This window comes from Sus scrofa, chromosome 12 (assembly GCF_054392235.1).
Source record: "Sus scrofa isolate SSC_HxYL_T2T_F1_AM1 chromosome 12, Sscrofa_HxYL_maternal_Yorkshire_Landrace_v2.0, whole genome shotgun sequence".
Lineage (NCBI taxonomy): Eukaryota > Metazoa > Chordata > Mammalia > Artiodactyla > Suidae > Sus > Sus scrofa.
Window position 1 is genome coordinate 19,864,063 of NC_139394.1, and position 21,772 is coordinate 19,885,834.

The following is a 21,772-nucleotide window of genomic DNA, read 5'->3' on the forward strand; positions in this document are numbered from 1 at the left end:
AGGTTCAGGTGAAACCTGTGGAGGTGTAGTGGAAGTGTCACCTCCCAGAAGGAGAAGTATGAGGCCACCCACTCCTGTCCACGGCTCCTTCCTTACTCCCGTCCCTGGAGCCAGCAGTCCTGGTTTCAATGTGTGTGTGTGTGTGTGTGTGTGTGTGTGTGTGAGACATACCACCGGAAATCCACATGCTAGTTACAGGAGGATGAGGAGGCCTTGACACTGGATCCCCCTGTGCTAGCTGAGGTATGAAAGAGCAATCAAATGCTCTCAGAGAAGACTTTTTCTCTCCCTTGCTTTTTGAACCAGAATTCTGGCATCTGTACAAAAAGGGCTGTGCCAGAGAAAAGGAAGTTTCAGAGATCAGTCCATCCACACACAGACACACACATACACCCAGCCTTTGGCCGGAAACAATCATCTCTTCCCTTCTCCCAGTACCTGTTTGAATTTGGGAGGGGACAAGGAAAAGAAATATCTTTTCAGTTCTGAAGTTTCTAAGGAAGCCAGCCTGGATTCCCACCCTTCCCTTCCAGAGAATGTATCCTGTGCTGTTTAAGTGGGAGTCAAACCTCGAGAATGAATTTCTCCTGAACTGTCCTTGCTCCACAAGAGGACATACCCAATGGATATACCCAGTAAAGTGAGCGCATAAGAGAAGGGGTTGGGGGGAGTTCCGGTCATGGCTCAGTGGTTAACGAACCTATCATCGATGAGGACGCGGGTTCAATTGCTGGCCTCGATCAGCAGATTAAGGATCTGGTGTTGCCGTGAGCTATGGTGTAGGTTGCAGACGAGGCTCAGATCCCGAGTTGCTGTGGCTGTGGTGTAGGCCGGCAGCTACAGCTCCGATTAGACCCCTAACCTGGGAACCTCCATATGCCATGGGAACAGCCGTAGAAATGGCAAAAAGACAAAAAAAGAAAAAAAAGAAAGAAAGAAATTCAGTGTTTCATCCTGAGTTTCAGATAAACCTCCAGAAGAGAGACAGTCAATCAGGGGCAGGAACCAAGGATGGGGATGGTGGGGGGAGGTGGGGAGGGACTAAGAAACAGATTGAGGAAGAAACCAGGCGGGACCAGGGCAGATAAGGGCTGAGGCTGAGGATGAGGCTGAGAGTGAGAGTAGAAAGAGGACTGGATTGCCAAACGAGGACTCTGGCATGCCTGATCAGCTCCTTCTCTTCTCAGTCTACACCCTGAGTGGGGGCCCCTGATGCTCCACCCGGGTCCCCTCTACTGAATGTGAGTGTGGCTTCCAATGACTCCAGTGACTCCTGGTGGCCCCTTCCCTGGAGACCTGAGCAGACAGCAGCCAATTAGCTGATTGATGGGGTTGCGGGTGGGAGGGTCCTTTCTGTGGTCCCAGTCTTCATCCAGAGCTTCCCCACAGGATGAAACTGAAATCAGACTCCAGCCCTCTAATTTGACTCCTTGCTTAACCCTCCCCCTGCCCCATCCTGCTCCCCTCCCTCCCCCCTCTCCTCAGAGTTTGCCCTCCATAAACCTCATGCCACTGAATCCTTGTCTCAGGCTCTGCACGGAGGAAGCTGGACCTGGGACACCTTTGTGTACAGATCGCCCCTGAGCTAGGACGGTGTGTCAGTGCAAAATAATGCTAAATCGGGAGTTCCCGTTGTGGCACAGTGGTTAATGAATCCGACTAGGAACCATGAGGTTGCGGGTTCGGTCCCTGCCCTTGCTCAGTGGGTTAACGATCCGGCGTTGCCGTGAGCTGTGGTGTAGGTTGCAGACGCGGCTCGGATCCCGCGTTGCTGTGGCTCTGGCGTAGGCCGGTGGCTACAGCTCCGATTCGACCCCTAGCCCGGGAACCTCCATATGCCGCTGGAGCGGCCCAAAGAAATAGAAAAAAAAAAATGCTAAATCCTATGACACTGTATGCGGGTGATTGAAAGAATGAATGATCGATTGAATCAATGCTGTGGGTGGGAGACAAGAGGGTGGGGGATTTTATTGTAGAACTGCCCTTCCCCACTTACACAGACACTCACACCTAGAGTGTTAACATGATCCGGCTCATCCCAGTACATCCTGTCTGCATATAGGCCACCTGTTTATGTACATGCCAGTGAAAGAGCAGATAATTCAGTTTGTCAGTTATCCAGACCCCCCAGCTGGCATCTTCCCCTTCAGTATCTCCTGCTTGAGGCCTCTCTCTGCTCCAGCCCCTTTCGGGGATTGGGAGAGGGTTGGGCAGAGGAAGGCAGCAGGGGAAGGCAAGATGATGAAATATCAGTCTATCAACACTGTGGCTACTATCTCAGCAGTATGATGAAAGGTCAGAAACTAAATCAGGTCAGGAATTTTTCGTCCATTCCAGGTATCTGGGCTCATCTGTCAACTAGACAATTAAAGATGTTTATAGAATGAAAACACCCTGAACAAAGCTATAAAAATCACCTGCAAAGTAATCAGGTTTGGATCCATGAGAATCATAGTTCAATAAAGCGTTTTAAGATAATTGGAGATATGGAAAGTCTTGACCTATCCTGACAGCTTTCCAGGAAGGAGATGAGCAGACCTTTCAGGCTGTTCAGTTCTCCCTGTCAAGAAGGTCTTCCTGTAATCTATCCTCCTCATGGTTTGGTCCTTTTTCTCTTATTTTTTCTTTTTTTTTTTCCTTTTAGGGCCACACCACGGCATATGGAAGTTCCCAGGCTAGGGGTCCAATCGAGCTACAGCTGCCAGCCTATGCCACAGCAGCAGGGGATCCAAGCCACATCTGTGACCTACGCCACAGCTCATAGCAACGCCAGATTGCTGACCCACTGAGCAAGGCCCGGGATTGAAACTAATTTTTTTCCTTTTTTTCTTTTTTTTGTCTTTTTGCCTTTTCTAGGGCCGCTCCTGCAGCATATGGAGGTTCCCAGGCTAGGGGTCCAATCAGAGTTGTAGCCACCGGCCCACGCCAGAGCCACAGCAACGCGGTATCCGAGCTGCGTCTTCGACCCACAACATAGCTCACGGCAACACTGGATCCTTAACCCACTGAGTAAGGCCAGGGATCAAACCCACAACCTCATGATTCCTAGTCGGATTCGTTAACCACTGCACCATGACAGGAACTCCAGATGAAACTAATTTTAATGAAGCATTTTATTTAACTCAATATAACAAAAAGTTCAGGAGTTTCACCATTGTGGTTCAGGGGAAACGAACCTGATTAGTATCCATGAGGACTCAGGTTCGCTCTTGGCCTCGCTCAATGGGTTAAGGATCCAGTGTTGCTTTGGCTGTGGTGTAGGACAGCAGTTGTAGCTCTGATTCAACCCCATCTTGGGAGTTTCCATATGCCATGGGTACAGCCCTAAAAAGAAAAAAAAAAAAAAATCAACACATCTATATAAAAAAAAGTATTCATGTGATGTTTACATTCTTTTTTCACACTAAGGCTTCAAAACGTATTGTGTATGTCACAGCCCCTTACAGCCTGTCTCAGTGGCTGCCATACCGGACAGCACAATATGTGGGTCCCTTCCCCAACACCTGCCCTACCCTCAACTCCTCTGGGGTAGGAGGCAGGGAATGGCAATCTAGATTCAGTCTGGCTATCCTGGGGTGATCTTGGGCGGAGCTGGGGGAGGGGAGAACAGACTCTAGGGAGCATCCCAGGCCACGCAACTAATTACTAGGAAGGGAGGAACGAAACTGTGCCTATTAAACCTCAGACTCAGTCAGGTCTTTCTTCCTGAGCAGTAAGGAGGGCCATGAAAGTACTTTCAAGCCCATGGTCCTCCAAGTCTCTAGTTAATCAGAATACTGAATTCTGGTTCCAAATCTGCTTCTTTTCCTCACCTCCTCCAGGAAGCCTTCCCAGATAAACTCCCCAACTTTATTTGATAGTCCTTTTACAGTGCTGTCAGCATTGATAGACTAAAACCACTTCTTCACTGAGGTGACACTCCAACCCTCCAGTCCTGGAGAGGACACCCCACAGTCCATAGATAAGAGATGATTACCTCCTGTGTGCCCGCTACTGTCCTGGGGGGCACAAATGGACGAGCGCTGTCCTGGCAAACCCAGAGATGAAGGCAGATAGTGACCAAACTTAAAAACAAATCAAGGTAATTTCAGAGAATGATAAGATGAAGGGAGAAAGATCTTTAAGGAGTTCTCCAGCCTGCCACACACTGAGGACCACAGGAAGTGAACCAGAAAAGACCTGATCTTGTTCACTCGCCCCCATGACTTTACAGATGGGTAAACAGAGGCCAGGGGCTAAGGAATGGCTTGGTCAAGGTCAGAGAAGTTGATGGCAGAGCCAAGTCGTGCTTCGTGGGTTCCTTTCTGAGGTGCTGCCTGGTCAGACGGGTGGCTTGGTTCCTCCACCATCAGCCTGGGAGAGTCCCAGGGAATGAGCAAGCACTTCTGCCTTCTCTCTCCCGAGGGGTAAGAGTCAGCATCTGGAATGGAAAGCCATGCATGATCTTATAAAAACAAACACAATCAAAAGCACAAAGCCTCACTTTCAGCAATCTTTAAAAGCCAGTCGTCGCCCCCACCCTCCTCCACCAATCTTTTTGCCAGATTTAACGGGGAGGGGATGGGAGGTGCTAAAGAGATAAGCCCTCCTGCCTCCCTGGCTCCCCACCACCCCACTCCATTGGGGAGGGGGTGCCCTAGACTGGGGATTAGCCCCGGGAGCTGAATGAACTAAATGGAGATGGAGTCCCGAGTTGCCCAGCGTGGCCAAGGGATCTGATAATTTATGCTTTTGCTTCCATGAGCTACAGTGGCTGGTGGGGGTCCCCACCAGGGGAGTGGGGGAGCTCCGTGGCCCCGGCTGCCCTCCTTCAGGCTCAGAGCTGTTCTCCATGTTCCCTTCAGAGCTGGCACTCCTAATCTCAGCCTCCCTCCCTGAGCCAAGTCCTAGGGATTTATTTCAGGAGCTGTTGCACCCACTCTGCCTGCCGTCTGTGAGAAGCTGGGTGTTTAGGGAGTCCTCACCATCTGCCCACCTCCACCACCAGCCAGGCAGCCCCCAGGGTGGGGGCGGGGGGAGCTCGATCCTCAGGCTCGGCAAGTCAGCCCAAGCTCATTCCCCATGTCTGCAAACCCTCTACCAAGTCATTGGTGATTTTATTCTTACTCCCATAAAGCAAGAGCATTGTAATGTCTACCCAGCACCCCCAACACACACACACACACACACACACACACACACACACACACACACACACACACACACATATCCTTCAGCTTGAAGCAGTCTTGAAATCTGAGGATGGAGAATGAGAAGCCTGGATTAAATTCCCCATCCCCAGGAGTTCCCATTGTGGCGCAGTGGAAAACGAATCCAACTAGTGCATGAGGTTGTGAGTTTGATCCCTGGCCTTGCTCAGTGGGTTAAGGATCCGGCGTTGCCGTGACTGTGGATGAGGCTCAGATCCCACGTTGCTGTGCCTGTAGCGTAGGCCGGCGGCTACAGCTCCGATTCGATCCCTAGCCTGGGAACCTCCATATGCCTTGGGTGTGGCCCTAAAAACTTAAAAAAAAAAAAAACTCCCCATTCCCAACACACACATTTGGTCACTATCTAGAAAAATTTGAAATAAGTGTACCCTTTGACACAAAAGTTACACTTCTAGGAATCATCTTACAGGAAATCTCCTCCAAGTGTACAAAGGAAGTTCATTGCTGGGGACATGCTGTGGATTTAATTAATAAATGAGGGTCCATTCATACAGTGGAATCTCGTGCAGTCACCAAAGGGGATAAGAAAAATCCATGTGTCCTGACACTGAATTATGCCCAAGACACAAATGAGAAAAGAAAACTGCACGACAATAGGTCTTGGATGATCCCATATGTGCTATATATTTATATATCTTTTGTACGTATGCAGAGAAAAAAAATGTCTGGAAGATGATATATATAAAATCTGTCGACAATGTTTAGCTAGCTCTGAAGTTTTGACTATGAGTCTCTCCATTTTCTAAGTTTCTAAATTTCTTTTGCAACAGAGACCTGTTAACTTTTGTAATTGAGAGGGGGAGGGAGAAACAGAAAAAAAATTGTTTTTAAAGGAAAGCAGGAAGGACAAACACCCTCCTGTGTCTTAGCCAGGGGAGGCGGTTCCATGACACCCACCCACAAACTCCCCAGCCGTGGTCCTGCAGGTGGCCTTGGAAATGATGTGGCTACGGACTGCCCGTCCCTTACAGCTCAGTGCTAGCCTGGGCCATCCTTACTGCCCTGGCTCCCTCCCCTCGCACTGGCCTCCATTCAGAAAAGGCCTGTGTTGGAGAACAGGCTGACCTGTGCCCTCCGAGGCCTTCAGTGGAGGGGACCATCTCCAGAAAGACTTGGCATGACATATGGTCAGTGTGAAAAGAGGGTGGGGACTTCTGGCCAGATTTGAGGCCAGCGCTCTGCTGGGCTTTGGAGATAAAGCCCCCGCCCCTCAGGAAGGGGAGTCAGGGAACAAACGGAAAGCTGGTTTCTAATCTAATCAAGGAAGGGCGGGAGGGGAAGAGGGGGAGGTCAGAGCTCCGAGGTCCTGGACTTGCTCCCTGTCCCCTATCTCCTGTTGTCTGCCCAGGGCGTCCAAAGAGCTGGCCTGAGAGGAAGGATCTGGACACACCGCTAAATAGCTGTGTCCTGGGGCACGTCCCTTAGGGACTTCTTTCCTCCCTGTTTGTTACTCCTCCTCTTCCTTGAGCACAGGCAACATGAGAGGACTGGAGGGGGCATGGGAAGGTGAGGGACCACCGCCATTTGTACCCCCATAGGGACACTGGGGGAGTGAAGAGCCCCCAGGTCAAGGGCCTTCCATCTGGATTTTACCATCTGACCGATGCAAGAAGAAGAGGTTGCTGGGAGATGGAGGGTGCAGCTGAGAAGGGTGCCCCAACTCTGAACCGACAGGTACCCTTCAACTTCACCTACCTCGTAGGCAGTCAGCCCACCACTCCTGGCCCTTAGAGACCCTCTGCCCTCAGGGAGCCTCTCCATCAACATCCATCTCAGAGTCTCAAAGGAATTCTCTTTGGAGTTCCCACTGTGGCCCAGCAGGTTAAGGACCTGGTGTTGTCTCTGTGGCAGCGAGGTTTCGCTCTCCAGCCTAGCACAGTGGGTTAAGGATCTGGCATTGCTGCAGCTGTGGTTTAAGTCGCAGCTGTGGCTCAGATTCAATCCTTGGTCTGGGAACTTCCATATGACACAGGGATCTCAAAAGAAGGAAGGAAAGAAGGAAGGATGGAGGGAGGAAGAGAAGAAAGAAAGGAAGTTCACCCTAAGAAAGAAGCTGAGGTAAGGAAACTATAACGTACCCCCAACCCTTATCCCATCCGCACCTGCACCCCAAGCCAACTGGCCCAAAGTTCAACATGGAATCCCTGGGGTGATCCCCTCCATTCCAGCTCTCCATCCTTTTGATGGGACAAGACAGGAGGATTATTCCCGAGCTCCAGACCCCCCACCCAGCCAAAATGTAGCAGAATGTCCCAGGCTTCCCTCTCCCCACCACCACTTCAGAGCAATTGGTTTCTCCGTCTCACTCTCATTTGCTGCCAGCACCTTCTTCTTCCATCCCTAGCTGGTCAAGACACAAGGATGTGGGGAAGATCTGGGCCATGCACAGGTGTCCTGTGGACCACGGCCCCTGCCTAGGGCTGGAGCAGGATCTAGGGGAAAAGGGAAGTAGAAGACAATTCTAATGAAATAGGAAGGGAAGTTCCCTCTGGGGCGCAAGGCAATTGGAGGCATCTCTGGAGCGCTGGGAGGCAGGTTCCGTGCCTGGGCCCAGCACTGTGGATTAAAGATCCAGCGTTGCCACAGCTGCAGCTTAGGTCGCACCTGTGGCAACTGCAGCTTAGATCTGATCCCTGGCCCAGAAACTCCATATGCCTCAGGGTGACCAAACAGAAAAAAAAAAAAAAAAAAAAAAAAAAGAGAGACAGAGAAAGGGAGAGTATTTGGCAGAGCCAAGGAGCAGGCACCGTGGAGGCCTCTCTGCTAGGGATCAGGGAGCCCCCCTGCATACATATGCCCCTAAAATCCAGACACCTCACTCTCCCAGGTGTCCAAAAATGCAGAGAGCAAGGTCATTGGAGATAAAAGGGCAGAAATCGGGTGGAATGGAGAAGATCTCCCAGCAAGACCTAGGGTCCTTCCAACCAGGTCCTCCCCAGCCTGTTCCTGGGCTGCAGAAGAGGCCTCTGCCCCGAGGACTGGGCGAGGTGAATCACTTGTGTGTGGAGAGGGGGGCCAGGTAGCACGCGTCCCCAGCAAAACCAGCCCAGCAGCTCTGTTGAGCAGGCCCCGGCACTGACGCAGACTTGGGCACCCTTCCGGATGGATGCACACCCATCCCCGACCTGCCAGCCACCTTGAGGGCTCGGGGCGGAGGGGTGCAGGTGTTAGCAAATCTGAACTGGCCCAGACTCAGCAAAACTGAGCTTCTGCCAGCTGGCCAGGAAGCGATGTGTCCCTTAGGGCTCCCCAAGGATAGGGTTGCCAGCACCTCCTCTCTCTCCCCAGCTCCTTTTATCTCATTCTCCAGAACGTGCTCTGGGGATCCCGTGTTTGCACAAAGGGTGGGGATGGGACCCGGGGGCTGGAAACAGTTGTGCTTTGGTTTTTCCTCACGACTCCCACTTAGATTAGGAGGATCTAATTATCCTCGGGCACAGTTGGCCCTGGTGCTGGTGGGGAGGGGGGGGCCCTGAACGTCTGGGGCACTCAGGCCCTCACGACATTAGCATTTTATTCTCTTCCTATCACCACTAACATTGGTGGCCTCCGTGGATATCCAGCAGTCTTCACTCCCACCAAGCTCAAACAGCTACCATTCCCAGAGCTGGACAACTCATGGCTTAGTCGCCAGTGCCAGGCTGGTTCAATCCAGCCCAGGCCTCCCCAGCACCAGTCACTGCCATTGCCACCAGTGAGCTGAAGTCAGCAAGACTGAACACACGGAGATGGCTTAAGGCCAGGTGGAAATTACTTTCCATTCTCGCCACATCCCCCATGGTGTGTGTTGGGGCTGGAGGGGAAGAAAGCAGACTAACCACCTGAGTCCTAAGGATGGGCACTTCCCTATAAGAGACCTAAGTGCTGTCCTCAAGGTCAAGGACCTAGGAGCAGCTCACAACAGCAAAACTTGGAACTGTAAGGACCAACTGGTATCAGGTGAATACACAATCTAACTTTTCAAAGTAGATCCAAATCCAAATTCAGCTTCAAGATAAGTCCTCCCTCCCCACCCCTGCTGTCCACATAGAAATCATGGACTATCCCCAGGGCTAAGTAAGGAGAGGAAAATGCCAGACCAAGTTAGAGCTACAGCATCATCAGTCTTTAATAACTTATAGGCAAATGCTAAAAAATAGTTAATAATACAGAGGAAACACATGGCTTATAAAAATGGTTGTGAATCTACAAAGGTGGGGAGGGGTTCTTGGCACTTTCATACAAACACAAAAATATAGACTATTGTAACTGGCACCCCTAGAAAAGCAACCTGGGGAGAACCCCACTTGGCAGGGGCGGGGGGGGGGGTGCATGTAGAGGAAGCTAGTTCTCATCCATTCCAAATGCAACCTCCAAGCCACTTTCCTTTGCTCCCAAATACATCTAACCAAAAAGGTAGAGAAGAAAAACAGGAAACAGGATCGAGGTAGAGTCAGTTTACATTTAAGCCTCCACAGTCCTGCAGCCTCCACTTCTCCAGAAGTGAGGGTGAGGGAGAGATGTGAGAGCCCTCCCAGGGAGCTGCCCCCAAGCAGGAACCCCAGTGTGCTCCTTGGTCCTGCTCTGAGGTGGACAGGTCTTGCACCCTGGGGCTGAGTGAGGGGCCACAGGCTCTGCCTGGCTGTCCAAGCGTGCAGACCCCTGCTGGTGAGGTCGGGGCAGTCTCGAGTCACCGTCTCTTCTTGCCTGCCCGGGCAGTCTTCTTTCTCTTGAGGATCATCTCATACAGGCGCTCCAGGCCTGGCTGCAGGCCCAGCCCGTCCACGGCACTGCAGCCCTGCACGTGGGTGAGTGTGGCAGCAGCCAGCTCTCGAACTGCCAGCCTCTTCTCCACCTCGGCTGCGCTCAGTGCCCCAGGCTGATCCTGCTTGTTGGCCAGCACCAGCACAGGCACACCCTGGTTGTCCGAAGCCCGGCTGATCCTGTGTAGCTCCACCTTGGCCTCCTCCAGCCGCTCGGCCTCAGCGGCATCCACCACAAACACCAGCCCATCTGTCCGGCGTGTGTAGGAACGCCACAGCGGTCGAAGCTTCTCCTGCCCCCCAACGTCCCACACTTGGAAAGTGATGCCACGGGACCCCCCCAGGGGCACCCGGATCTTCTCTGTGTTGAAGCCTTTAGTGGGGACACTCTGGACAAACTCCTTGAACTTGAGGCGGTAAAGAAGGGAGGTCTTTCCAGCCGAGTCCAGCCCAATGACCACAACGTGCAGGGCCTGGAAGTGGGGCAAGAAGGAGGCGGTGGGCGCCATCTCAGTCAAGTGGTTCCCCATGATGAACTCTGGCTAAGGTGCAGGTCTCAGGGCTCACAGTAGAGGCAGGGAGGAAGCCTTGAAATTGCAGGCTCTGGGGACCACAGCTGGGTTATCTGAACAGGGAAAGGTCATGGGAGAAAAGAGACTTTGAATAAGAAACATGAAATTTGCAACTTCTTAATCATTTCTTAAATCAGCTGCCTATTTTTTTAATTCCTTTTTTTTTTTTTTTTTTTTTTTTTTGGTAACTTCAGTTATAACAGAGGCTCTTCCCCCCCCCCCCGCCCCCGCCGCCCGCCTCCCCGGAGGTCCTGACGGGGCGATGGGACCTAGAGAAAACCCCAGGTCCTGGGACACTGAAGTTGAGGTAAGAGACATGGATCAGGCGGACAGTTTGTGACCCCAGGTTCCCAGGCGAGAATCCTGGAGGAACGTGCGGTGGCGGGCAGCAGCCCCGAATTAAGAATCAGGAGGAGGGCGTTGACACCGGAGAGTTGAGGCCCATTATCACCCGCCCTCCACATCCCCAGGCGGTTGGCACGCCCCTCCTTACACCAAGACCCCCTCCCCACTACCCTGCGACATTCCACTGCCCTCCTTCCAGCTCCAGCTCCCACAGGCCAGCACCGGGCCCGCCTCGGCTCGGTCCGAAAAGCCCGAACAGCTCCTTTACCTCCTGTCAGTGGCCCTCTGTCAGCGGCTCTCTCCCAGCTCCCCTCCAGGCCAGCGTGGCGAGAACCCACTCCGGCCTCCTGCTCGCGGGCACTGCGGAAAGGTGCCGGGGACTCAGCCTTAAAACCTGCGCGTGACGTCAAATGTTGCGGGCCAATCAGCGTCCCTGCGGCAGCGAGGCGGGGCGGGGCGTGGAGATCCGAGGACTGCAACCCAGGCCACACTGTGATGGATGTCTGCCTAATTGGTGACCGGTTTATTTGATCTCTTCTATCATATTCTAATATTTGGAATTAAAGTCGGAATTAATCCGGGACGGAAGATGAAAGGGGCAGAAGGAACACACGTGGCAGCGTTTCGTTTAACTAGAGAGAAGAGGTGATGTGGGCAATACTCAATAGCGCTGCATTTTTCTCTTCTCCCCCCCCCCCCCCCACAGGCTGAGATATCCACCCCACGTCTACTCTAGAGGTGCTGACAGATCTTCCCCTTTTATCTTTCCTAATTCACTATTCCAACCTGTGTGAACCTAGAACCCCATAAAACAGTCAAAAACCATTACCCCATTGATCCTCATGACAGCCCATGAGGTAGGGACAGATGTCTGAGTTATCTAGGTGAAGAAAGCTCTGAAGGGCTCAAAGACTTGTCCACTTTAGCTACTAAGTGACTAAACAAGGATCTGTCTGAATCCAGTGCCTGGGCCCCTCACGACTTACCCATCCAACTTCTCTCACCAGGGAGATTCTCAGCAGAAATCCTCTAATTGCTGGTCAGGGTGCCAGCCAGCAGCAGACTCCCTCTTGAGGGCCTCCCTTGTTTGTTTTGTTTTTGTTTGTTTGTTTGTTTGTCTTTTTGACCTTTTAGGGCCAGACCTGTAGCATATGGAGGTTCCCAGGCTAGGGTCTAATGGGAGCGGTAGCCACTGGCCTACACCACAGCCACAGCAACGCCAGATCCGAGCCATATCTGTGACCTACACCACAGCTCACTGCAATGCCAGATCCTTGACCTGCTGAGCAAGGCCAGGGATCGAACCCACAACCTCATGGTTCCTAGTCAGATTTATCTCTGCTACACCACGATGGGAACTCCCCTTGTTCAAATCGATAAAGACAGAATTCTTCACCTCACAGGCTGTTTACTGACCTCATTCATACTGTGTGCTCTCCATGAACCAAAGGATGTGCAGACCACCACAGGGCCTGGCTTCAGAGGGCTTATATTCCCTTTTTTGGGGTCAATTTTGGCCTCCCTGGCCAGGGATTGAAGCCACAGTCTCCACTTAAGCTGCCGTGGCAGCAACACTGAATTCCTACTTCACTGTGCTAGGCCAGGAATGGAACCCGCATCCCAGAGGAGCTCCCAAGATGCCTCTGATCCCGTGGTGACACAGCAGGAGCTCCAGAGGGCTTATATTCTAATAAGATAAGACTGGTCACTGACAGGAACATTGGGACTTTGTAAATCGTGAAATAAACACTTGTAAGACTTCAGAGAAAGGAAAGTGTCAAGTAGAAGCTTCTGGAAAGTTTTCCAGAAGTTAATTAGTCCTGTCTAGGATTGGTTGGGAGAGGGACAGGACTGGCTGGCATCTCTCCAGTCATTACAGCCTGACACAATCTAGTCAGCACTGAAGAGGAGGACGTGTCACAAAGGGGCAGTGTAACCAGAGGGTAACAGTGGTTACCTGCAGGGAGGAAGGGAAAACTGAAAGTGGGGAGAGGGATCTAAGGAGAATGAAATGGTAACTCTAATATTTCCATTTTTACAAGGAAGCTGGACTCTTGAATTCATTATGTAATTCAGCATTAACTTTTTTTTTCTGGCTGTGCCCACAGCACGCAGAAGTTCCTGGGCCAGGGATCTAACTGGAGCCACAGTTGCTCCCATTCTGGCTCAAAGGGTTAAGAACCGCACACGGTGTCCGTGAGGATGCAGGCTTGATCCCTGGTCTCACTCAGGGGGTTAAGGATCCAGTGTTACCGCCAGCTGCCATGTGGGTCACAGATGTGCCTGGGATCGGGTGTTGCCATGGCTGTGGTGTAGGCTGGCAGCTGCAGCTCAGATTTGACCCCTAGCCCAGGAACTTCTATATGCTGTAGGTGCGGCTATAAAAACACAGAGAAACAAGAGCTCCCATCGTGGTGCAGCAGAAACAAATCTAACAAGCATCCATGAGGACACAGGTTCAATCCCTGGCCTTGCTCAGTGGGTTAAGGATCCTCGTTGGCCTGAGCTGTAGTGTAGGTCACAGACACAGCTCGGATCCTGCGTTGCTGTGGCTGTGGCATAGGTCAGCAGCTACAGCTCTGATTCAACCCCTAGCCTGGAACCTCCATATGCCATGGGTGCAGCCCTAAAAAGACAAAAAAACGAAAGAAACAGAGGAAACTCTGTTTTCCAAAAGCACATGGAAACTGAAAACTTAAGAATTTTTTGTGTTTCTTCCACAGTCTTCGAAACGTCTTTAACATTTCTTCTGTATCTTCTGGGCCTCACACACAAGAGGGAAACTGTCGCTTGATTATCTGATGAAGGAGATGAAACTGGCAGTCGCACCCCACCCTTCACCTTTTGTGTTTGCCAGGAAAGATGCTGATGAACAAATGGGAAGGAGGAGGTGGGGGAAGGTAGGCATAAAGGAAGGGGCCCAGTGTGTCAGGGTAGCAGCACCAGGCTGGGGGCCTCCCCCAGTCCAGTCTCCTTTAAGTGGGAACTCCAATCCCCACCTCCACACCCCAGGCTGGGCCCCAGGGAGACTTCCTCCATTAATGATAATTTCCTTTCCTGGCAGCCTCACCTCTGCCGCCCTGTCTCTCCACAAGATCACAGCTCAGGGCCTAGCGCATTGGAGAATTCGCTGCACAGAACATTCAAGCATTCATACAGTGACCATTCATATGCGGAGTGCCTGCTAGGTTGAAGGATTCTGGGTTCTGAGCACACAGCCCTGAGTGAGAGGGATAAGAACCTGCCCTCATGGAGTGTACATTGCACTGGGAAGTGGGGAGGCACGGGCAATGACCAAAGAGGTTAATTTTGAAGACTGATTAAAAAATCAATTTAAAAAAGGAAAAAAAAATAAAGAGGTAAATTTCAGATGGGGATACATTCCATCGAGGAAAGTAAAGCAGGGAGATGGGCTGGAGAGTGACTGAGGAGGAGGCCACTTTAGATGAGCCCGGGTTTGGGGGTGGGGGTGGGGGATTGCTCATGAAGACCTCTCTAATCACTGACATTATAGAGTCAGGGTTTAAATGATCACGGGTAAGGAGTTCTCATCGTGGCACAGCGTTAACAAATCCGACTACTATCCATAGGTTCAATCCCTGGCCTCACTCAGTGGGTTAAGGATCTAGAGTTGCCATGAGCTGTGGTGTAGGTCACAGATGCAGTCTGGATCCTGTTTTGCTGTGGCTGTGGCGTAGGCTTGCAGCTGTGGCTCTGATTCGACCCCTAGCCTGGGAACATCCATATGCCTCGGGCGAGGTAAGGACTCAGGTGAGACACAAGGCAAGAATAGCTGGGACCTACCAGCTCCATCCTGTTGACTCCCTCCCTTCGGTCTGAGGCCCTAGGTTGAGAGTCATCCTAAGTCCTCTCCCTTGCTAGTAGCCCTGTGTGGAAAAGCCGCTCCGTCCCCATCCCCACCTCCACCCCACCCCACCCCGGGAGCCTCCGTTTCCTCAGCGTGTGATGGGTGGGCTGAGATGGTTCCAGGCCCCTTTCCCCAGGACAGCCATGCTCCAGAGGAGGGGAGGCTACAGGATGGATGGAACGCACCCGGCAAGCAGCCGAGGACATCCTTGTCTCCTCAGCAGCCTAACCGAGCACCTGTCTGAGGGCACAAATGAAGGAGGAGAGGCGCCTGCAGGAGTGGGGATGGGCCGGGCAAGTGGCTGCCCGGGAGCAGCTTCAGCCTGGGAATCACCAAGACCCGGATTTCAAATCCTAGCTGTGTTTCCCCCAGAATGAAATGCGGGAGACACAACCTACTTCTTAGAAGGAGCGCAACCAGAGAAAACGTGTGGAAGGAACCCTTAGGCGCCTCCTCTTCCCCTACCAGAGGCGGGTTCAGAGGCAGCGCATCCAAAACAAAACCAAGTCCCAGGGCCCAGCCAAGGGCTGGGCAGGAGATGCTGCCCCCTGGTGGAGGTGTCTGTGGGCGCCTGATTCCTGAAGGAACGTGGAGCCGGGAGGGTGTCAAGGTGTGCAGGTCGCTTGGCCTCCTGGAGGCTTCCTTTCTGACAGTTTGAAGGTGGGAATGGAAAATCTACACTCTTTTTTTTTTTTTTTTTTTGTCTGTTGTCTTTTTGTCTTTTGTTGTTGTTGTTGTTGTTGCTATATCTTGGGCCGCTCCCTCGGCATATGGAGGTTCCCAGGCTAGGGGTTGAATCGGAGCTGTAGCCACCGGCCTACGCCAGAGCCACAGCAACGCAGGATCCGAGCCGCGTCTGCAACCTACACCACAACTCACGGCAACGCCGGATCGTTAACCCACTGAGCAAGGGCAGGGATCGAACCCGCGACCTCATGGTTCCTAGTCGGATTCGTTAACCACTGCGCCACGACGGGAACTCCCAAAATCTACACTCTTTCAGGTTTGTTGGTTTCTTTGGTGTGTGTGGAGGTGAGCTCACATTTAGATGAGCGTAACGCCCCACCCCACCCCCGCTGGTAAGCAGCCTTCACTGACCCAGCTCCCCCTCATTTCTTTTGGCGGTGCCCCCAGGATATACAAGTTCTCAGGCCAGGAGTGGGACCCATGCCTCAGCTGTGACCCCAGCCACAGCAGTGACAATGCCATATTTAACCTGCGGCATCCCAAGGGAAATTTGCCTTAATTATTTGGGGGCTCTTTAACCACCCCTCTAGATAACCCCTCGGACTTATGTCTCCCTTCTAATAACAGAGGCTTAATTGTTTTCCAGAAACTTGGAGTTGGCTGCTGTCCAGGTCAAGATGGCGAAGACTGGTTGGGACCACCAGCCCTAACACTGGGCCTGTGAGGTTCCCATCGTGGCTCAGCAGTAACAAACCCGACCGGTTTGCATGAGGACTTGGGTTCAATCCCGGGCCTCGCCCAGTGGGTTAAGGATCTGGCGTTGCTGTGGCTGTGGTGTTGGCCAGCAGCTGAGGCTCCAATTCCACCCCTAGCCTGGGAACTTCCATGTGCCACAGGTTCAGCCCTAAAAAGACCCAACAACCAACCAACCAACCAACCAACCAAACAAAACCTGGGTTTATGCAGGTGTCTTAGGAACAACATTTAGACATCAGACAGAAGAAAACTCCACTCTCAGATCATGCTTAGCAGCTCCATTTTGGGGGGAGGCCACACCTGTCTGACATTCGGAACTTCCCAGGCAAGGGATCGAATCTGAGTCACTGCAGTGAGGGATCGAATCTGAGTCACTGCAGTGACAACACTGGATACCCAAGCTGCTGTGCCACGGGAGAACTCCCACAGCCCCATTTTTGAACAGAACATCCCATGAGGAAGCATGGAACTCAGATACCTCGCCTTTTCCCTACCTCAGTTTTCCCCACACCTAAGACCACCTGCTTCTTCATCCCATAACTATCTCAAGGCCCTCACCTTCCGGGGGGATGCAGGCAAGGCTAAGGCGGGAGTAGGCTGCAGGTGGAGGAGGTTATGAAGAGGGGGTTGCAGCCATGGTGCAGCGTCTTAGGAGACAGACCCCCACAGGGACAGACGTCCAGCCTCCACCTGCATAGGTGCCTGGCACTTTGGGAGACCTTGGCTGCAGGAGGGGACTGGGGGTGACCAGAAAGAAACAGCAAGTGGAGCCCCAGGAGGGTGGTAATGGCTGGGAGCGAGAGCCACGAGGGGGGAGAACTGATCACACTAGAGAGAGGCAGGGAGGTGAGGCCTGGGGGAGACCAGGCCCACCAGCTGAAGGGAAGGTGCCAGCTGCCCAGGTATCCAAGCTGCCGGGCTCCAGGGAGTTTCGCAGCAGGGCCGATCTCCAGCGACCGTCTATGTTTGACTCAGTTTATTTTAGTTGACTTTATTTTATTTTTACTTTTATGCCTCCCCCACCCCGCGCCGCATGTGGATGTGCCTAGGCTAGGGATCAAATCGGAGCTGTAGCCACCGATCTACAGCACAGCCAGGGCAACGCCAGATCACAGCTGCTTCTGCAGCCTACACAGTGGCTCATGGCAACGCCAGATCCTGAACCCACTGAGTGAAGCCAGGGATCCAACCCTCATCCTCATGGAGACTAGTTGGGTTCTTACCCTGCCGAGCCACAAGAGGAAATCCCAAAACCACTTTTTCTTCTCTACGAACTAGGAAATGATTCAGTGCCTGGTCTTCACCCACGTTCCCCCCTATGGAATAGTTAGCCTTTTAGTATAACTTTGAGGCGCTCTTTGTATGTTAGAAAGGTGAGTACATCTTCTGGGGTTTGGGTTGCTCTTACTTTCCTTGTTTTATCCTGCATCACCTGGAACCGATGTGACACTCCTGGGCAGGAGTGGACCAGCAGCTGTTCCTGCCCTCAGGGCACACTCAGCCCAGGATGGGGACGAAGACACCTGCCCAAGAGGCCAGAACACCAGGCAGGACAAGGAGGGAGTCGGCGAGAAATGGACAGATGGTTGGGTGTTTGGACCGTAGCCACCGCCTTCTCAGGGAAACCAAAGGAGTGAGCAGAAGATGGTCTGACGCTCACAGATCTGAACAGAGGTCCAGGGATGGGAGGCTGAAGAGTCTGGTCAGGAGCAGGCTGAGCCTAGGATATATTGTCTCAGTTCACCCTCTTCTGTCCATTCAGTCAACGAGTACAGGCGCGGAGGAGACAGCAGCAAATACAACCCCTGCCATCGAGGGGAAGAGCAGTCCAGCACTAATTTCGGTGTATCTGTGATGACAGCTATACATCTGTGTGTCTGTGTGCCCACCTCAATGTCTATACACATGCCACGTGACACTCATGGGTGTCAATAGCAACGTAGCAGGTGGCAGAAACATAAATAGGTAAAGCGGGATGTGAAACAGGAATGCTCAGGGTGGGTAAGTGGAGACAGTGCACAGCACTGAAGTGGAATTCTCTCTCTCTTACAGACAAGAAGTGACTTTCCCTAGAGGGCCCTTATTCAGACAGCCCCATGCGCCTGCCCTTCCATGTGTAGCTTCACAGGCAGCCTAATCAGACAGGCATTGTCATTCTCCCTATTTTATTTTATTTTTTACTTTAGGAGGGCACCCTCAGCATAGGGAGGTTCCCAGGCCAGGGGTCAACTCAGAGCCATAGCTGCCAGCCTACACCACAGCCACAGCAACCATGGATCTGAGCAGCATCTCCCACCTACAACCACAGCTCACCGAAACGCTGGATCCTCAACCCAGTGAGCCAAGGCAGGCCAAGGACGGAACCCAAGTCCTCGTGGATACTAGTCAGGTTCACTATTGCTGGCCATAACAAGAACTCCCATTATAACTATTAAAAAAAATAATAAAATCAACCCCAGTTTAAAAAGACTGAGGTCCCACATGGTTAGCTGGATGCTTGGACGCAAGCCCTGACTTGGCTTCACATTGGCTGTATGATCCTAGGCAAGCTGCTTGGCCTCTCTGAACTTCAGTCTGGCAGAGTGCTTTCCACTAGAAACAGGTGACGCACGCGGGTACTTTCTTCTTCCTTTCCCCCTCACCCACGCCATGTGGAGGTTCCCGGGCAAGGGATCAAATCCCAGCCAAATCTGTGGTAACACTGCAACTTGAACCCCACTGTGCAAGTCAGGGATCCAAACCACGCTGCCTGAAACACAGCAAAGGATCCTTACTCCACAGAGCCACAGGAACTCCACTTACACGTAACTTTAAGTATTCCTAGCCACATAAGAAAATAGTGAAAACAAGCGAAATTAAGTTTCATGTTTTATTAAACTCAGTATATCTAAACTATCGCTTGAATCTATGTAATCAGTGTCCAAATTACTGAGATACTTTACAGCTTTGGATACTAAATTCTTGTCCTTTTTTTTTCTTTTTTTTTTGGTTGGTTGACCCGTCGCATATGAAGTTCCCAGGCTGAGGCCCAGATCCCAATCACAGTCACTATGGAAGCCACAGCAGCAGCAGCAACAACGGGATCCTTAGCCTGAGGAGGGAACCTGCGTGCCAGCGCTCCCAAGAGGCCCTGACCCCTTGGAGCCACAGCGGGAACTCCTTGAAGGCTGTCTTTTAAACCCCACGTGTACTCTACCCTCACAACACATCCCAATTAGGACCCAGCGCTCCCACATGCCCAGTGCTCCAGGTGGCCTGTGCCTGTGACAGCTCCGGTGAGCAGAACGGGGCTAATACTAACGCAGTGGGGATTAGAGTGGAGGGAAGGGAGCGAGGCACTTGCCTTGGCCCACACATTGCAGGGAGCACCAAAAAGCCCAGTAAGCCCACGAGGCACCCCCTCTACCTTAGACTCTAGCGAAGAGGTAGTGTATTCAAAGGGCCCTCCTAAGAGTTCCCATTGCTGGGGTCCAGCAGAAACCAATCCAACTGGTATCCACCAGGATCCCGGTGCAATCAGTGCCTGGCCTCGCTCAGGGGGCCGGGGATCCGGCGTTGCGATGAGCTGCGGTGGAGGTCACAGACGTGGCTCAGCGTCCCCGTGGCTGTGGCGAGGGCCGGCAGCCGTAGCTCTGATTTGGCCCCTAGCCTAGGAAATTCCATGTGCCGACGACGACGGCGAGGCCATAGAAAGCAAATGGTACCTAGAGTTCCCACGGAGGCCCGGGGGGACGGGTGGGGTCTCAGGAGCACCGGCTTGCAGGCTCAGTAGCCCACCCGGCACAGTGTGCTGTGGATCTGGTGTTGCCACAGCTGTGGTGTGAGCCCCCACCGCAGCTCAGAGCTGATCCTCCCGGACTGGCCTCGACGCCCAGAGCGGCCCTGACAGTCCCCTCGCCTCTCGGGTGTCCTGCCGCCGCCTGGCCACCTCTTCCCTCCCTTCAGCCCTGGACCGGCCCGTACCCTCCTAACGGCTCGTCCGATTCCGTCTGTTCTGCGCCTCTTTCACTCGCTCAACGAGCGTCTACCGTGCACCCCCTTCCAGGCCGGCCCCCGGGCTAGCGCTGGGATGACGGGGCGACAAGGGCTGAGGAGGGTCCCCTCCGGTCTCGGCGGCGGGTGGGGAAGGGTGGACTGGAAAAGAAGCACCGGCTGGGAGGGAACACGAAGGAGGAGGGCGGCAGGCGGACGCGGGGCGGGGTGCGCAAGAGCCCAGCGGGAGGCCTGCGGCGAGGAGCTGTGGCCACAAGCGGCCGGGGGCGGAGGGGGTGTAGGGATCGACGTCTCGGGCAGAGGGCGCTCTCCGACGGCCCGGTCCGTGGAGGCGGCCGGCAGACGCAGGCGCTGGAGCTGGGGAGGCTCCTGGCGTCGGCCCAGCCGGGCCCTCCCCACCCGCACGCCCGCCGCCTGGCTGGGGGCTGACGGCGCCGGCGCCGGCGCCGCGGGAAGCCCCGCTCCAGACCTGCCAAGGCCGGGACTCAGAACCAGGCCCTCCTGCGACGACGGCACGAAGCTCGTCCCTCCGCAGTCGGAGGCCATTGGCACACTTTGGCTTCAGGAAAATCTCCGCCAGCAGCTCCTTCCCCCGGCCCCTCCGGCCGCCCACCGCGTCTCTCCTGTCGGCTTGGGGTGCCAAAGACGAAGGGCATCCTCTGCGGCCTGGCCTGCGCGCCGGGCGCCGGGAGGCGGTCCCCAGGGCCCAGCGAGCCCGCCTTGGCCACGCCTGCTCGGCTGGGACCGGGCGGGACATGCAAACGGCAAAGGTCGCCCCAGCCCGAGGCCGGCGAGGCCGCGAGCGGTGGAGGAGTCGTCTTTGACGATGTAGGGAGGAAAACATCCGCGGGAGAGGCCGGCGTAGCGCCCGCCGCAGTGGTGCGAGGGAGGCGAAGGAGGGGCGAGCGGGAGCGCGGGGTGGTGGGGGTCACCGTGAGTTGAGTGTGGCTGCGGGCCGGGCGGTGCGGGCGCTGGGGGTGGGGGCGGGCATCGCTTCTCGGCCTTTTGGCTAAGATCAAGTGTAGTATCTGTTCTTATCAGTTTAATATCTGATACGTCCTCTATCCGAGGACAATATATTAAATGGATTTTTGGAGCTGGGAGTTGGAATAGGAGCTTGCTCCGTCCACTCCACGCATCGACCTGGTATTGCAGTACTTCCGGGAACGGTGCACCCCCTGCGGGGGAACACGACAGGGTTTGAAAAGTAGAAGGGGCGTTACCTTGGCGGTTAGAAGAGCGTTTAGAAGGGAAGTTTTGTTCTATCATGTTGTCCATTACGTCGTCTTTCTGTCGTGAAGCTTTTTTCTGTGGGAAGTTTGGAGGCTGAGTTTTACAGCCGTGTTCTCTAGCTGGCTGCTGTAGGTGGGTTTGAGTTTGTTTTTTTTTTCCTTTTTTTCTTCGGGTCTTGGTGCCATTTGCTTGGCCGCTCCCGCGGCATGTGGAGGTTCCCAGGCTGGGGGTCGAACCGGGGCTGCAGCTGCCCGCCTACGCCAGAGCCACAGCAACGCGGAATCCGAGCCACGTCTGCAACCTCCACCACAGTTCTCGGCAACGCCACGCCGGATCCTTAACCCACGGAGCAAGGCCAGGGCTTGA

General features: G+C 53.5%; 1 protein-coding gene and 1 non-coding gene across 2 annotated transcripts; one reads left to right on the forward strand and one right to left on the reverse strand.

Moving 5' to 3' along the window:
* Positions 1–9,293: 9,293 nt before the first annotated feature.
* Positions 9,294–11,231, reverse strand: ARL4D (ADP ribosylation factor like GTPase 4D). Its single transcript, XM_003131378.5, has 2 exons — positions 11,138–11,231; positions 9,294–10,577 (listed from the first exon to the last, which is right to left on the reverse strand). The coding sequence occupies exon 2, from the start codon at positions 10,480–10,482 to the stop codon at positions 9,880–9,882; it is 603 nt and encodes a 200-aa protein (XP_003131426.1). The 5' UTR covers positions 10,483–10,577; positions 11,138–11,231; the 3' UTR covers positions 9,294–9,879.
* Positions 11,232–21,162: 9,931 nt separating this feature from the next.
* LOC146398095 (U2 spliceosomal RNA) lies at positions 21,163–21,353 on the forward strand. Its single transcript, XR_014822097.1, has one exon. It is a non-coding gene; the product is annotated as a U2 spliceosomal RNA (small nuclear RNA).
* The last annotated feature ends 419 nt before the right edge of the window (positions 21,354–21,772 follow it).